Genomic DNA, 18,250 nt, shown 5'->3' on the forward strand with positions numbered 1-18,250 from the left:
GAAGAGAAGCCCAAAGAGAGGAAGGACAATAAGAGTGATAAGTAGTGAAGAATGAACTAGAGGGAACAGTAGTGAAATGGATAAGTAGATGCAAAAGATGTTTCTCAAAATGATTGATATAATATGCAGTTTCATAAATGAAGAAAGGGAGAAAATACATGCACATTATTTTCTTTAGGAAAGGTATATAATCAAATGCATTAAAACAATATTGAAAAATAATAATGGGTTATGATGCACAATTCTATCCTTTGAGAAATATGACTAATAGTGGTATTTACTTCATGAATCTCTCAGTGAATGTTAACTGGGATAATTTAATGAGATATATTTATAGTGCCTTGCACAATATAGAGTTCAACAATTGTTATTAACATTTTTTAAAATCTGGAGAGGATAGATAGTTTAGTAAGAAAGTAAAGTTGACTAAAGAAGTAGAAACCCTGAACATTCAAACTTAAAAGAAATTGAAACCATTACCAAGAAATTGTTTCCAAAAAATGTCACCAGGCACCATAGCAGTTTTAAAATATGTCCACAATTCTTTGATACACCTCTCTTTAAGAGGGGGAGCTTAATTCTCCTCCCATGGAGTGTGGACTGGTCTTAGTGACTTAGTGTTTCTAACAGACAGATTATGGTAGTGACAATGTGTGACTTTTCAACTCTCTTCTTCCTCTCTCTCTCTCTAGTTTCAGTTGCTCTGAGGGAAAGTAAATGTTCATATCACGGAGGACACTCAAGCAGCTCTATGGATGACACGTGTTCAATAACTGAACCTTCTACCAACAGCCATGTGAGTACACCATCCTGTAGTGGGTCCTTCAGGCCTCTAGGCCTCCATCTAAGATGCTTCAGCTTTGGTCAACAGCTTGTCTACAGCATCATGAGAGACTGCGAGCTAGAACTATCCAGCTAAACTGATGCCCCTGGACTCAGAGCCCTCAAAAACTGTATGAAATATACAAATTTTAAGCTTCTAAGTGTTGGGGTAATTTGTTACATAACAATAACTAATACACCAAAGGTTGCTTTTAGAGGTAGGTACTAGGTATTTTTTAGCTTATAGTACATATCCCTTGAGTACTGATTTATGTCCAGTTTGGCCCCTGGGTTGGAGAACTGACTTTACCCCTCCAAGTCATTGAACTTTCTTGGGATTCAGTTTCCTCCAATACAGTTCTGAGTTTAAATGCTTATCTTTATAGTCTCACCTCACCCTGAACTTCTTGGATTTCTTTTTTTATTTTTTATTTTTTATTTTTTATTTTTTATTTTATTTTATTTTTTTTTTTGAAAGAGAACCTTTTATTACTTTTATCTTTTTTTTTTTTAAAGAACGAGAGCGCACATGCACCGGGGGTGGGCGTTGGAGGGGGTAGAGAGAGAATTTTTTTTTTTTTTAGAGAGAGAATTTTAAACAGCCTCCACACACAGGATTCAGCCCAACTCATGACCCTGAGATCATGACCTGCACAAAACTCAAAAGTTGGATGCTTAACTGCCTGAGCCACCCATGTGCCCCTGAATTTCTTGGATTTTATGACTTAAAAAATTCAACTGCAATTATATACTATGATAAACAAACGCAGATGTGTGGTTGAAGGAGTAGATAAGATTTAATTGAGAAGTTACAGTACAATTATAGCTTTATCAAAGAAAAAAAAATGTATGTGATAGATTTTCAAGGGAAAGCACAGTTCATATCTTAGTTTCATTCCTCCCTGGGCCTCAGTTCCCAGCATATAGGAGGCACCCACTACCAGGGGTGCCAAGTGGTCATTTGTGAACCCCTACTATAATGCACACTGGTTGTAGAGTAAGGCTTCTTAACTAGGGGTTCGCAGACAATAGTTCTTTCTGGGCACTGAAAGTACAGTGTGCTCTCGCCATGATGTGGGAGCTCCACTTTCATTAGCATTTAAAAAAGAACACTTATTAGCTGAACTACTAAATGTCCTTTATACAATATAATGAGTTTCATTGAAAAGAATCACCAGCTTAGTTAAGGAGAAATTTAAACACTTTGGCATCATTTATAAATTCAACCCTTCTAGGATGGTATTTTTAAAGTACTTTGAATGAAGGGAAGAAGAAAAGTGGTGGAAATCTTGACAAAAGAAATGTAATTAGAGTAAAAAAATAAAAAAAGTCAATTCTATGCTTTATGAAGATATCTTTGATCTTACTTCTCAGAAGCCAGGGAAGCAGGGGCATTGTTGCCCATGACAGTCTCTCTCTCTCTCTTTCTCTCCACTGTGCCTTGGAACAGGTAACTGGGATGGAACGTGCCTGCTTTTGTTAAAAGTGACGGAGAAAAATTGCACAAAACCATAATCAAAACCACTGTAATGCAAATCAATAAGGTGGAGGCACACTGCAGGAAACTCACATAAGTAATGGAATTGTACTTGATCTTTCTTTCAATATCTCAGGATTACCTTAGACATTTGCTTTATGCTTCCAACTCATTACATTTAAATTAATGCATCATATCAGAATTAAATAAAACCATTAATTAGCATATATTGTTTCTCTTCTCTATTTTTTGTCTTGGAATGTTCATGGCCATAATTCATTCATTCATTCATTTATTTATTAATTCAGCAAGTATTTAATGAACTCCTAAGTTTAAGGCAAAAATCAAGTGGTAAATTTCCATAACTTTTCATATCGACCACAACATCCGAAGAGGTTAGACAGGACAGAAATATGTCTAAAGGTACAAAAGGTTAAGATAAATTTAGATGTTATATATATATATGTATATATATATATGTGTGTAGTTTTTCAAAAGGAAGTGTGGTGAGCAGTGAGATAGATGTCGCGGATTGATGTCATTTCCTTCATTATCTTTGTAAGGCACGAATCTGATTATTATCATCATCCCTATGCCTAAAAGCCTTAAGCAGTTATTAGCCTTATAGAATACAGTTGTCCTAAATGTAGCACAGTGGGACACTAAAAGGTCCACCCGAAACCACCTCTGCATTTTAATTCTCAGCTCTCTCCCACACCCTTCCCTTTCTGCTCCCTAAACTACACCGGTGGCCTCAACACACTCCAACCTACTTCCTCAAGGCTACCCACCCCCAGTCACAATGCATTACCTCTTTGTTTCTGGGACTTGTTGAGCTTTTGCTTAGTTTTGTACTTTTGCTTACTCTTTTCTCTTTGCTTTTATATCCCATGAAGACTGTATGATAATCTTCCAATTATCCAAACATCCAATCCACAATAAGCTTCCCATGCACACCTTGCCTCCAGGAAGCAATTCAGTCCTCTGGTTCCCATGACATGTTGCACATCCTTCTGTGTTAACATTTGTTATGTGGGGTCGTTGTTTGTGCATGTGTGGACTAGCATGTGTATATACATGGGGATGCATATGTGTGCATATGCAAGTATGTGTCCCCTGCTATAGCAGGAACTCCTAAGGATGAGAGTTGGGTCTTATTTGTCTTTGTCTCTCTGGCTTCTAGCATGATGTCTGCCATGCAATTATGTGGTGTTTAGTCCACCATCAATCCATGCTTGACCTGAAAGGCAGGAAAGCCCTTCAGTCAGATCTTGAGACTCAGTGGGAGCAATATAAGCCTCGTACTCTCCGCCTCAGGGATATAGACAGTCTTAGAAAAAGCCATTACAACCACTCAGGAACAAGAGAGATTTCCAGAAGAAATACCAGCCCTCAGTAAAACTTTTCACCCCAGGATAGACCAGGGACTTTGGTTTTGATTTGACATTTTATTAAACATGGTCTACCCAATGATTTGTCCTCAAGATCAATGGCAAACTCTGATCCCCACTCTCATCTTTGTGCATGCAGTCTGTAAGCAAGTGACCTCTGACCAATCCTACTCTGGGAGAAGGAAACAGATGCATATGTTATGCTCTGTGTCAAGTCACAGAATATTAGGTTTAGAGCATGATCCTTAAAAACCAGTCATATCGTTCAGTCATTCATTTTACAAATGAGAAAACAGAAGTCACAGGTGTTAAATTAATTATCCAAGGCCTCCACCATTAGTCATAGAAATGAGGAGCAAAGTCCAGTGTACTGGATGCTCAGTCTTCTTTCCACCATATCATCTGATCTCTCTCACATTCCAGATCTTTTTCTTGAGTTTTCTTACAAAGTCATGCACATACAGCACATTCAATTTGGCACCATTGTTTTTTTTTTTTAATTGGAAATATAAATTTGGATTTGCATTGCTGCCTTTCCATTCAATGGTGATAAACACTCAAAATATCATCTAGGGGGGATGGAAATAAAATAAGCATCTGGAAAGAATGTGCTATAATGAAGATGTCATTGTTTGCTCATAAATGCTAGACAAAGAATCTGGCTTTTCAAAAATAAATGCATGAAAATATCCATGTCAATCCCAACCTGGTCTTTAGAAAAAAAATTAAAATGCACTAAAATTGCTAGATTTTTCAAAGATTATAGAATTTATATAATTATAGAATATAAGATAAATGAGTCATTACCTGTATTAATGGAAATATAATACAGTGCCAAATATTCTTTTTTTATAGATCACTAAATATTCATTTGTTTATTCATTCATTCATTCATCTATCCATCCACTCAAGGTTTACTGAATAAATGATGCTCAACCCCACAATTGCTGCTATTGCATCTATTAATCAAAGAATATTTACTGGGGCCCCTGGGTGGCTCAGTCACTTAAGTGTCTGCCTTCAGCTTGGGTTATGAACCCCAGGGTCCTGGGATAGAGCCTCATGTCGAGCTTCCTGCTGAGGAGGGAACCTGCTTTTCCCTCTCCCTCCGCCCCTCCCCCTGCTCATGTTTGTGCTGTCTCTGTCTCTCTCTTAAATAACTTAAATAAATAAATAAAATCTTTGAAGAAGAAATAAAAGAATATTTACTAATGAGCAAAATTGTTTGAACTACAAAGTCAAAAGATCTAAGTTCAAAATTTGCCTCTGCCACTTAAAGCTTTGGCAAACCCTCTAACACACAGTCTTCTCATTTTTGGTTTATTTCTATCAGCAAGAAAAGTAATGTTATTTTTCCACCTTGAAAATAAATTTTTTTTTTTTGGCCTCACTTCTTAGTATCTCATTGCCTGCTCCCTTTTATAGCAAAATTCCTTTGAAAGACATGTCTTTAAATGCAGTTTCCAATTTCTTTCCTTCCATCCTCTCTTGAACCCAGTTATAACTTGGCATTTACCCTGACACTCCACCAATAAGGCTCTTATCAATGTCATCAATGATGTTCATGCTCTTCATCTTACTTGACCATTCAGCAGAATTTGGCACAATTCATCATGCTCCTTTTTGAGACACCCTCTTCAGTTGATTTCCAGGACACCATATTTTCTTGATTTTCCTTCTCCCTACTGGCTACTATCTCAATCTCCTTTGCTGGTTCCCAAAGCCTTACTGTTGGAGTGCCTCAAGGCTTGGTTTCTGGATCTCTCCCCACTACTCTTTTAGACATCTCATCTAGTTTCATGTTTTCAATATCATCTCTATGCTGATGACATCCAAAATTATACTTCTCACCTCAACCTCTCTCCTGAGCTCCAGAATTCTATGTCCAACAAGCTATTCATTAGTTCCATTTTACTGACTAATCCACATCTCAAATGTTAACAAGTCAACACTCTGCTCCCAACTGTCCCTCAAACCTGCTGTCTTGCATTGCTCCTTGGCTAATAAATGATGCCTCCATTCTTTAAAAATTTAAATCATATTATGCTATGCCTTTACTTAAAAGCCTCCAGTATTTCTTCACCTTGTTTAGACTCTCCATGACCTGTTTCTGTCACTGCTTTGGTACGGTCATATTCTCCCTTGGTCCACTTTACCTCAGCCACATTGGTCATTTTGCCTCAGGTGACCTCTGTATCTGTCGTTCTCAATTTCTGGACAGCTCTGCTCCAAATATCCATGTAACTTTCGCTTTTACTTCTTTCAAGTATCACTTTCTTATTGAGACTTTCCCTGACCACGCCTCTAAAATTGCAACACGACTTCCCCATAAATATATTCCTAACTCCCTTCTCTGCTTTATTATTGGGCTTATAACTTGCCATAAACACACTATATAATTTAGCATATTCATTCTGATTACAAAAAAATATCCTCTACCAGAAGAAATTCTTTTTTATTTTTTAAAGATTTTATTTATTTATACATGAGACACACACAGAGAGAGACAGGCAGAGACACAGGTAGAGGGAGAAGCAGGCTCCATGCAGGAAGCCTGATGCAGGACTCGATCCTGGGTGTCCAGGATCACCCCTTGGACCAAAGGCGGCCCCAAACCGCTGAGCCACCCGGGGTTCCCAGAAATTCTTTTTTATTCACTTTTGTACCCCAGCACCTTGAACAGTAACTGGTACGAAATAGGCTCTCAAAAAATACTAGTTGAATGAATGAAGGTAATCAGTGATAATGAGGAGAGTTACTTCTTAGGTAGAAAAGTAAGTAGAAAGTGAATGAAATAAGTAGTTCATACATGTTAATGCATAACAGATGTTGATTATTTAAGTTAATATTATAGGTTCATGTGTATCCGTTGAAAACAATTTTTAGGTGGGAACTGCAGGCGGGGAAGGAGAAATTCTAGTTAAAAGGGGTGATGTGGAATTGCATGTTTTGCAAGTTAGCCTCAGGCAAGGTAAAGATAGCTATGGAAACACCTGGAGTTTAGCCCAGATTACCAGCTCCCAGGCCTGCTTAGCAAGTGAAGGCATGAAGGAGGAAGGGTTGGGAGGCAGGCTGGGATCTGTGTGAGTAGTGTATCATGGGGCCCGTAGGCAGTCTTCTGGATGGTTCAGGGTTAGACCTGTAGGCCCACAGACTGCTATGTGCTGATGTCCATCTGGAGTATCTCTAACAGTGTTCAGTTTCTTGGGCAAGAGTCAGAGTTCACATTATTTGTCTATTTCTAGGGCTATGTGTGGATACCCTAAGGGAAGCAAATCACTGCAAGTGCAGGGAACGGGATTGCCATACATGTTTGTATACTTTTTATTAGAATGATTTGGGGCAGCCTGGGTGGCTCAGTCAGTTAGGCACCTGCCTTTAGCTCAGGTTATGATCCCAGGATCCTAGGATCGAGCCCCGCATTGGGCTCCCTGCTTGGTGGGGAGTCTGCTTCTCCCTCTCCCTCTGCCCCTAGCAACACCCCCTCCCCCCGCCCTTATGTTCTCCCATGCTCTGCTTTCTGTCTCTCAAATAAATAAAAAACCTTAAATATATATGCCTTGTGGTGGGTAACAGCACCAGAGTGTCTCTATTATGCTGCCTAACACATAGTGATGTTACAGGTTTTTTTCACAGATTGGAGTGAAAATCAATTCACAAAACATATTTTAAAGTGAAAATGCAATTTTTAAAAGGCACTCTAATTATTGAAGCTCTAAAGGATATATAATCCTCAAAAGTCTTTGCTACCTGATGTAGCTATTTGATTAGCTGATATAGGCACAGTTCACGAATAAAATGCCTTAATACTCCATATCACCTTTGCATTTTATAATACAAAGTTGATTTTCATAGATTGTTTCTAGACTTCACTAACTGACTTCCTCTGTTCCCCTTCAACAGTTCTGGGGACAGAGGCCCAGAGCCAGTGTAACTTCTACTGTTCTCACTAACAGTGAACACAGTATAGGGAGGTACAGAGGAAGATATTGTTCTATAAAACCACATATTATCATATAATATTTTCCAAATCTTTTCCAGTTTCAGAGAGGAAATAATGGTAACCTCTATAATACCTGCCTCGGTCTTTCTTTGCAATTTGTCATTGGTTTCCCAAATGGAGTTTGAACTTCGCTTGCTATACTGGCACAGATGTGGCCATGAACCTCTTGTCTGGTTCTTAATTAAAGGGCTGGGTCTCTTTTCTTTCAAAGTGGTAACCGCAAACTCTGTACACTAGGGTGGGAAATATGGGTGTGTAGGTATGCATGTATGTTTAAATATGTATAAGGCTAAATATACATATGTTATGAGAGAAAAATCAGTAGAAAATAGCAAATCCTGAGAGAAAAGAAATGGGGAAAGGTATGAGAAAGGAAGGGAAGGCATTCATTAAGCTCTTACTATGAATCAGGCACCCAGGAAAGAAGGTAAAAGGGGGAATCAAAGATGGAGGGGTGTGATCATCTGGATGTTAAAGAATGAACTTGCAAAAAGTCTCCTTCTTTAAAGGAAAACACTATGAAAACAGATGCTGGCAGTCCATCAAGGAATGCCATTCCTGTCAAGTCATTCAGAGAACAAAAGGCTGTAGGGCAGATTTTGGCTTTGCCTCCTCTAGGTGCTAGGTTGCTGTCTCACCATGAGATGAGTTATCTTAGAAGTTCTGCTGAGCAGTCTAGGTAGCATGACTTAAAAGTGCAAGTCCCCAACCAGAGTTCAGTTCTCCAGAATACAAATGCTCAGGGAACCAGACAAGGTCAGAAAAAACCATCCCAAGACATTTCCCTTTAAGCCCCAGGGAATGCGTTAGTCTCCATAATGAAAAGGATCCTACATTAGGTTTCTATGTATTGGTGTCCTTTTTTCTTCCATTTTTCAAAACTGTGGGTCCTTAAAATATCTATAATAGCATCTTTTTGATTCCTCTGATGGTCAGAGGGGGAAGGGTGACCTTGCAGAATCTTTGGGTAGATGGGGGGTAGGGTCAGGTCCTGCTGCGCTTGGGACATGACAAAGAGAGAGAGGAAAATAATAACCATTTTAGAGAGCTTTACGGTAAATCTTCAAAAACTGTTTGGGAATTCTTTGCCAATTATAGGTTTTGCTCAGATGTCATTGTCTTTCTCTACTCCTAATGTCCCAATATCACATTAAATATCTTTAGCATTGTTGGGCTTATTATAGAAGATTCTCTGCCTCCATTTGCATTTTGGGTAGATTGCAATCATTTGGTCCAGTTCTTCATTATTCTCTATATCCATACTCCTTACCATACAACCTTGCAGTGCTCTCCCACTGTGGGCTAGTGACCTGCTCAGTCTCTTGACCTTGGGCTCAGGCATGTGATTTCTTTGGCCAACAGAATGTGATAATGTGATGCAAGCATAGGCTTGAATTGAACTTGCACATTAGGGCTTGCTCTTCTGCGAGGAGAATGACAGACAGATGGCAATGGCACATGCCCCAGTCAAGCCCACTCTAGGCTTAAATTGTGCAGACGTGTGAGAAATGCTTATTTTCAGATGCCACTGAGGTTAGGTTGTATGGTTGTTTGTTACATAGCAAAAGGTAACTGATACAAATGCCATTTGATTCATGCTCCTCTTGTCTACCAGAGTGCTATTTCTAAAATGCAACTCCGATTATCCTAAAATTATTTTGCTTCAGACACTTCAGTGACTTCTTATCATGGGCTGAATGGGGCATCCTCCAAATTCATATGTTGAAGTCCTAAGCCCCGATACCTCAGAAAGTGACTTTATTTAGAAATAGGGTCATTTAAAATATAATTAGTTGAGTTAAAATGAAGTTGAACTAGAGTAGAGTAGGCCTTTCATCTAGAATGACTGACGTCCTTATAGGGACATTTGGAGACAGACTCACTCATAGGGAGAACGCCGTATGAATTATGGATGGTAGAGATTAAGATGATGTGTCTACAAGTTAAAGAATAGCAAAGATTGCCAGCAAACCACCGGAAGCTATGAGAGAGGATTAGAACAGATTCTCCTTCACAGCCCTTCAGAAGGAACTAATCCTACTGACACCTTGATCTTAGACTTCTACATTTCTCATGCAATGTGGCTTTCTGTTGGTTAAGCCACTCCCCATTACCTGTAGGACAAAGTCTAGACACTCCTTCGCAAGGTATGGAAGTCTTTTCCTAAGCTGGTCTCTGGTTCTTTCTATGGTTTCAACTCTTACCCCATTCCCTAGCCACACAGAACCAGTTACAGTGCTTTGATCAACTGCTTAAGATATTTTTTGCCCATCTTCAACTTTGGCTTTAAATGCTCTTCATGCTACCTGCCCACCCTCCACTAGATCCCAAATGATTACCTAACTGACTTCTATTTGTATTTCAAGCTTCAGATCAGACATCATCTCTAGAAATTTTCTTGCCACCTTCCCAATCCTAACTACAGAGGATGCCCTATTGAACGCTCCCCAAACATCCTATATAGATATTTCTATCACACTCTGTATCACACTGTGGATAATTAATTGTTCATTCCATATCCTCATCCTCATCAGCAGACTTGATAACGAACCTCTTAAAGACAAGGTCGTATCTTATGTCCTTTTATCCCTAGTATCTAGCATACGACTTGGCGCAGAGGGACTGTGCAGCACATGTTTGTGTAAGGAATCTATGAAGGTTCACGTACAAATATCCAAACACATGTGTTTTTGGCATATGGGAGATACATTTTGCTAGTGTGACAACTGGCAGCTGAGTTTACTTAGAAGCGAAAGCACCCAATTAAAGACCAAACATCGCTTCCTTATTCTTCTTCATTTCCTTCTCTCTATATAACTACCCAATCTCACATGCTTTATAATGCTTTTAGATGTAAGTGACTGAATTATTACCAACTGTGGGCCTTTCATCTTCAAGACTGTCAGTCTATGTTCCACATTTCTCAGGAGGAAGAGACGGTTATAACTATATTTTTGCTTACCAAGAGAATTGTTAATGGTTATCCTGGAGGAAAAAAAATCTATAAATATCCAACCTATAATGACGCCTTAAGCTTACTTTCTTCCTTCACTAATGAAATTCTTTCCGAGTGCATTGCAGAATTGCAACATAACCATTACACCGTGAAAAGAGACAAAGCCGGTAGCGATTTTTTTTCTTTTACCTGTTTAGTCCTCATTTTGGAATCCAACGACAGATTGTTGTAGGTATAATGTGCCTGTGTGACTCCACAGAAGAGAACAGCAACTATGCCTGAAATTCAAAAACACACCAGTCAAAACCAATTTTCTTTCCCATCTAAGCCAAAGGATAGGGCCACATCAGCTAGAAGAAGGTGGACATGGTGTCAATAGAGTTAAAGCTGCTAATAATTACCATAATTATCAGTCTCCATAATTAAAGGGATCCTGTAGTGGTGTATACCTTGCTCCTTGTTTTAAACATGGGTCTTACAGGATTAACCTAAAGAAAAGTATTAAGAAGTACATTTTTTTCCTGAGGATAAATGATTTTCTGGTCACAAGTTAGGAAAGTTATACTTGGGAAAAAATAAAAATTTAAAAAAAAAAGGAAAGTTATACTTGGGGAAACAGAACAAAAGACCACATAGTCAACTAGGGGCTTTTCATAGCCAGTGCCAACAGCTTCTTTGCATTTTATTTCAAACATTGGCATATGGGAGTCCAACCATTGGCTTTCTGTATAGGGTCAACACTATCAGGATTTGCTTTTGTCAAACATTTTTCACTGGGTACCCTGAAGCACCTGAAGAGGTTCCTGCCATACATAATTTTAGAGTCACAAATCTAAGAAATCTGTAAGGGTTTTGTTGCCCCTGCCAATACCTCTACTTGCTGAGCATGAGAGAAAGGTCTCTGTTTGCCCCCGTGCCTCCTTGACAAAGCCGGGTGTTCTATTTTCTGCTGAAGAATCTAATGAGCACATCCAAACCACACGCTCCTTGCAGGTAAGCTGGTTTGTGCTTGTGTGCTTCCCACCCGCAGTGGGGCCTCAGCTGCTTCTAGGCTGGCTTTAGGATTGCTTTCTTAAGCCCTCAGTATACCGAGCTTCCAATGCAACAGGAAGCCATACATACACTAGATGTTCCCTGAGGACAGAGGAGTGGCAACCATGAGACAAATGTTGTTATTTGTCTCTGGGCTGCTCTTCTCTGTTATCACCCCTGAGCTGGGGTAGGGAAGTGGTGGGTGTGCCATTCTACTTTGGATTAAAGATTCTATTAATTATGGGAAATTGAGATAGAGGAGGGCTTTGGGAAAAACACAAGATGTAAGTATTCCTCAAGTCAGACCGAGGGGATCAAATTGAATTTTAAGCAGCAGAATCTTTCCAACTAAAAACACTCATAAATTAAATGCTGATGATTCTTAAGAGTATAGAGATATGTGAACTGAATACTGACATTGCAAATGAATCCACAATAAAGAATTTTAAAGAACCAAGCTTTTTTTCTTTTCTTTTTTCTTTTCTTTTTGTAGTTAGACTGTACGCTTCCATTTATATGTTGGTTATTACTTGGATTGGCTTTGGATAAAATATTGCTAGGACATATTTACCTAATACAAGTGCATAGACATTTGCATTACTTATTTCCTTTTAATATGCTTCAAAATTTTGGGTAAAAGAATAAAAACGACTAGGAAATTCTGCCAAGAAATATATATGCAGTAAGCATTCGATAGATTTTGGGGTAACTTTTCAGTTTCTTAGCCTCTCTTCAGAAGTTCTAAGAAAAGGATGCTTATAAAATATTATAAAGTACTCTTCACAAAAATTCTATTAAAAAACAACCAAGACCTGGGGAAACTTTTAGGGTACTGAAGAACTTTAAGTACTTTGAAGCACTAAAAAGATTGCCATGCATGTTGTTTTGTTGTCAAATATTTTTCTTTCCTTATTTATAAATGTAATTTATCTATCTCTGCTGATTCTTTAGCAGATTTTTCCAGGTGAGGTTTAGCTGACCCTCCCACTGATGTGGAAACTTTTTGATTATATATTGATTTTCAGAGAAGTGGTCAATAAAAAGGGTGGGAGAGCATGCGGGTAGTGCATAAATGTTCTGAGAACAAGAAGTGGTAACAAACAAGTGTTCTAAAGAATAGGGAGGGGATTTAAGACTGGTTGAATGCCTACGGTGGGCCAAGAATGGACTGTTGGTTTTTTTAACGTCATTTTACTTATTGCATTGATTTATTATCTCACAATAGGCTTAACACTATTAATCAGCTCTTCCTACTGTCTTCCCCTTCTCAGTAATAGCGTCCCCATTCTTCTTGCTGCTCAGGCCAAAATTCTGGATCACCGTCTACTTTTCCTCTCTCTATACTTCAGTGATTTTGTTGGCTTGTCCTTTGGAACTTACCTGAACCCAGCCACTTCTCAACATTGCCTCCCCTAACAACCTTTTCCAAGCCGCCATCATTTTTTTTTCACCTAGATTACAGATTCCTGATTGGTCCCCCTATGTCCTCTGTTAACCTCCTGCAGTCTAGCTTCCATCTAGTCATTAAGACAATTGAGATCATGTCAGTCCTCTTCTTTAAATTTTGTAATAGATCTCCATAACTAAAAGGCCCTGTATGATCTAGTCCTGCGCCCTTCTCCTCTTCCCACAGGTCTCTAAGCTCATCTCCTACTATACTATACCTACCTCTTGCTATACACTATATCCTTACTAAGTAAGTACTTTCCACTGCAGGACCCTTGAGTTTCTGGTTCCCACTGTTTGGAAAGCTCTTCTTCAGACTTCTTCCTTTCTTTTTTCTTTTCTTTTTTTTTTTTAAGATTGTGTTTATTATTTGAGAGAGAGCATGAGAGAGAGAGAGAGAGAGAGAGAGAGAGCACAAGCAGGGGAGAGGCAGATGGAGAGGGAGAAGCAGGCTCCTTGCTGAGCAGGGCGCTGGATGTGGGGCTCAATCCCAGGACCCTGAGATCATGACCTGAGGCCAAGGCAGACACTTAACCCACTGAGTCACCCAGATGCCCTGGAAAGTTCTTCAGATATCCACATGGCTCTCTTTTCCCCTTAAGATGCTATATATCAGACAGTTCTTCTGTATGCATTGATCCCTCCCATCATTCTCTACTTGTTAATCTTGCTTTGTTTTTTTAAATATTATTTACTTCCATCTAACATTTTATAAGTTCATGTGTTTATTTTCTGCCTTCCAGCACTGCAAAGGAAAGCTCGTTGAGGGCAGGGAGGATTCATTGGTCCCTAAGCCTTTGAGCAAAGCCAGGCACATGATAGGCATCCAGGGAGTATTTGTTGAATAAATTAATGAATATTCCTATTCCCATTTAACAAGTAAGAAACAAAAATAATTTACTTAAGGTCACCTTGAAAGTGGCAGAGCTGAGATTCAAAATTCACAAACTCCCTGTGTTTTTCTGCCTGTAACAGACCATCTGTGAATTTTTTTAAGGTAATCTTAAACCATTTAAAAAATATCATTTCTGATGTCCCAGGGAAAATGAGATATGATGATGAAGATTACATATCTGAAGGGGCTGAGCATCTTGTTTCAGGATATATTCCCTAGTAGCTCCATTGGTTTTTGTTTCCTTGCCTCCATTAGAACACTAACAGTGTTCTTTTTTTTACTTTTTTTTTAGTTCTGTGTACAGAGACATCACACAAACAATGAAAAGTATGCCTATATGACCAGAGGCTTGATGTTATAATTAAAATAAAACAACTGAGTTGATCTCACCTTTAGTATTAGCCTACATAATCGTAATTCTCTACCTTAGTTATTAATTAACTCACACAAATTACTGTAATTAGTATGACTTTTACAAGCCAAAACATATCTTAAATGTCTCATCTAAATGCACCTATTATCTATAAATTCTCTGCCATCTAAGCATATTCAGAGTTGGAAGTTTTCTCTCTTACAAAATTGCATTTTAGCTGTCATTGTATTTTTGCATACCTATGCCTGCTGGCACTAGTTGTACTACTGTTATGTGAGGCCCTAGACAACCCTCTTACAGGCTCTGGATGTCGTTCTCCAGTGTAAAAGGGGAAGGAGGGGCACTGAGTTCTCTTTCTAGGAGTCAGCAAGCCAGTGTCTCTGCTCCAAACCTATCTTCTTGGGCTTGCCCTGTGATCTTGGGGCCGGGGCTCTGCAGACCACATCTCCCTTTGCCAGAACCTGTTGAGCTCTGCCCATAGGAGCCCCAAAGGGAGGCTAGGATGCAGGAGTAGAGAAAAGGCCTTGATGCCTTCTTGCTTGTCTGCTGCTTCTATCAGCGCATCTCAGCAACGGTTTTCACCATAGCTTTCACAGCTGGTTCCAGCCTCATGGGCCACCCTCAGAGAAAGCAGCAAGAGCCAGCTGGTGACCTCAGAGGTCTGGGTCCCAGCTCCAGCAGTTCCCTCTTAGGAAATCTAGATTATCTTCCATTTGCTCCTCCTGTCCCAGGGTTTACATTTGCTTCCTACAGTCACTACCTGTATGGCCTCGGTGTCCCCTTTTAAATTTTTCAGCTCTCTGCCACCTGTATACCCAATCTCTTGCACTAAACTATGGGCACAGCCAGCTAGTTTCTCTTTTCCTGACTGATTCCTGACCAGGACTCACTAGTGGGTCCCTTTTCATTCTAAACGTTGATGGTTTTCTGAAACCACTGAAGGTTTGTCATCCGGAGATAAGATCCACCCTGTAGTCTGTTACAATTGGACAATGGCGGATGCCAAAGGAAGCTGAGATGCTGTGCCAAGTCCCAGAGGACTGGACTCAGATCTCCTTTCAATCCCCCTTATGGTTAGAATTGACGTTTTGAAAAGGAGTGAGTTTGAGCCACTAGATTAGATAGAACAGGAGGCTTGGGGGCAGTGACTAAGTTAGACCAAAAACTATTAAAAAGACATGGGTTACACCTGGATATGTGCCTTCTAATTCCCAATCACCTGACCTTTCCAAAATATGAGCACTATCCTACAGTGGAGTGTGAGAAGCTCCCTATCGCCTGAAATGTTTGGGTTGAATGACTGTCTGCCAGAGCTGCTGTGGGTAAAATTTCTCTTCATAAAGTAAGGGTGTGGATATCCTCCAATTCCCTGGGTCTGTCATTTTCCTATATTACTTTTTTATTAATTCACTAGGATTAACAGCCCAATTTAGTCTTTTTTTTTTTTTTTAAGTTTAGGACAAGGAACTAATACTGGTTCCAAATGAAACTCATTTGGAGTAGAGGTAGCCCAAGCTTCTCAAAAGGGAAAGACAAGATCAATTTAGAGACTTCCTACTATCCTTTTAATTTGACACAGATGACTCTTCTAAAATAAAATTTTAAAACACATCATTACCATACCTTCTAATCATAAAAACTTAATTTTTTCAAGGGAGCTATGAGGTTTAGAGATAAACTCAGGAAGTCTCCTCTGTGTAGGGAAAAAAAAAAATGTTTCTAAGTCTTTAGACCACAAACTTTCAGGTCAAAGGACACTGAAAGCGGTGAATTTTGATGTCTGTGTTCAAGTGACAGAAGCAGCTCACCTCCAAAGAACCCACTTCCTTTCTTTTCTCTTTCTGCTGTATTTCAGCTGTTTTGCTCATCCTTGTCCCTTCCAGGCTGTGCTTAATTTACAGCATATACTACTGTCCTCCCCATACATCAGAAGCTTCTTGACCCCACCTGAAAACTTAGCGATGGCTCAGGAATCTGGATTGGGCAAGAGAGATTTCAAAACTCTACCCAGTGCTTCTGGAATGTTAATGTACATCTGAATTACCTGGGAATCTTGTTAAAATGCAGATTCTGCTTCAGAGGCTTGCAGTGGAGCCTATGATTCTGCATTTTGTCGACCAAGAAAGTCCCTGCCACTGGTTGTAGCATCACACTTTGAGAAGCAAATCTCTGAGCAACATTTGGTATTAAGTATCTTTTTTTTTTTTTTTTTTTTTATTTATTTATGATAGTCACAGAGAGAGAGAGAGAGAGAGAGGCAGAGACACAGGCGGAGGGAGAAGCAGGCCCCATGCACCGGGAGCCCGATGTGGGATTCGATCCCGGGTCTCCAGGATCGCGCCCTGGGCCAAAGGCAGGCGCCAAACCGCTGCGCCACCCAGGGATCCCTGGTATTAAGTATCAATTCACCTTTGCTATGGCTTGGCTTCGACCTTGTATGGTCCAAAATGTCTTTTCCTAACTACAAAAAAAATGTTTTAAAATTGTATTTCTGGGCAGCCCCAGTGGCTCAGTGGTTTAGTGCTGTCTTTGGCCCAGGGCGTGATCCTGAAGACCCGGGATCGAGTCCCACATTGGGCTCCCTGCGTGGAGTCTGCTTCTCCCTCTGCCTCTCTCTCTCTCTGTGTCTCTCAATAAATAAATAAAAAATCTTTTAAAAAAATAAAGTTATATTTCTGTGTTTTAGTCTCTATTTTTCTTTCTGTACTTTCCAGAATTGACATGATTCTATGAAGTTAATTTCAATTTCATGGAACAATTATCATTCAAGGACATTTAAGGAGTTTAATTTTTTTCTTTATTTTAGAATTATTTATTTTTAATCCCAGCAATACTAGAATGTGAAAGAAATTAGTTGCATGGAATAAAATTGATAATATATTTTGCTGTCAAACAGTTTAATAATTTTCCTCCTAAAAAAGGAAATAAATCACATTCTTTGATCATAATTTTATAAAATTGGAAATTAACAAGAGAAGCATATCTACAAAAATGTATCCATTAGGGATTTTCAACTGTATGCTTCTAGATGAAGTTGGAGTTGAAGATTAGATCAAATTTGAAATTTTAGCTTATGTAGAAATAAATAATAGTAAAAGTAGATTACATTTCTTATCAAAATCAATGAGATGAAACCAGATTATTCAGAGGGAAGTTTATAGTCTTGCATGCATTCCATTAGAAAAATAAAATAAAAGAATTGGACTATTTACCTCAAGAAGCTAGACAAAAGACAACAATGGACTCAAATAAAGTAGGATTAAAAACCTAATAAAAGAAAAGTGAAAACAAAATTGTCAAAGAGAGCATATAAAAACTATATTTGAGGGGCACCTGGGTGGCTCAGTCAGTTAAGTGTCTGCCTTCAGCTCAGGTCATGATCCAGGGTCCTGTGATGGAGCCCCATGTTAAGCTCCCAGCTCAGTGGGGAGTCTGTTTCTCCTTCTCCTTATGCCTCTACCCCAGCTTGTGCTCTCTCTCGCTCACCCTCTATCAAATAAATACAATCTTTAAAAAAACAAACAAACTAGATTTGGTTAGTAAAATTGAGAGTTGTAAAGTAACCGTGTGGGTTATGTCTCTCAGGACATGGAGTCTGTTATGTCTCCATCCTTCCCATTCTCTGGTCGTGGCTGCAGGTAGAAAAGGGGTGACATTGGCCAATGGCTTTGCTCATTTAAGAGTCAGTTTCCTCATTTGGATAGCACCCAATCTGTCTTACAGGTCTGTTCCATGTATAAAGCAGTATCATGGATAGTAACATGCTTCATAAACTAAACATTGATGAGTACATACATACAAGATTTTACTATTACTAGAAGTAGATGAAAGAAAGAAGACGTGAAAAGAAGAAAC

General features: G+C 39.1%; 1 protein-coding gene across 2 annotated transcripts in view; it reads right to left on the reverse strand.

Moving 5' to 3' along the window:
- SLC9A9 (solute carrier family 9 member A9) overlaps positions 1-18,250 on the reverse strand; it is a 537,539-nt gene that overhangs the window by 266,568 nt on the left and 252,721 nt on the right. For both annotated transcript variants that reach the window (XR_011995298.1, XM_072727072.1), the window contains exon 9: positions 10,839-10,927. Coding sequence is in view for 1 of the 2 variants with exons in the window: in XM_072727072.1 (XP_072583173.1) it covers positions 10,839-10,927 (89 nt within the window). In the remaining variant the exon portion in view is untranslated. The remainder of the gene's footprint in view (positions 1-10,838; positions 10,928-18,250) is intronic.

This window comes from Vulpes vulpes, chromosome 11 (assembly GCF_048418805.1).
Source record: "Vulpes vulpes isolate BD-2025 chromosome 11, VulVul3, whole genome shotgun sequence".
NCBI classification, from domain to species: Eukaryota; Metazoa; Chordata; class Mammalia; order Carnivora; family Canidae; genus Vulpes; species Vulpes vulpes.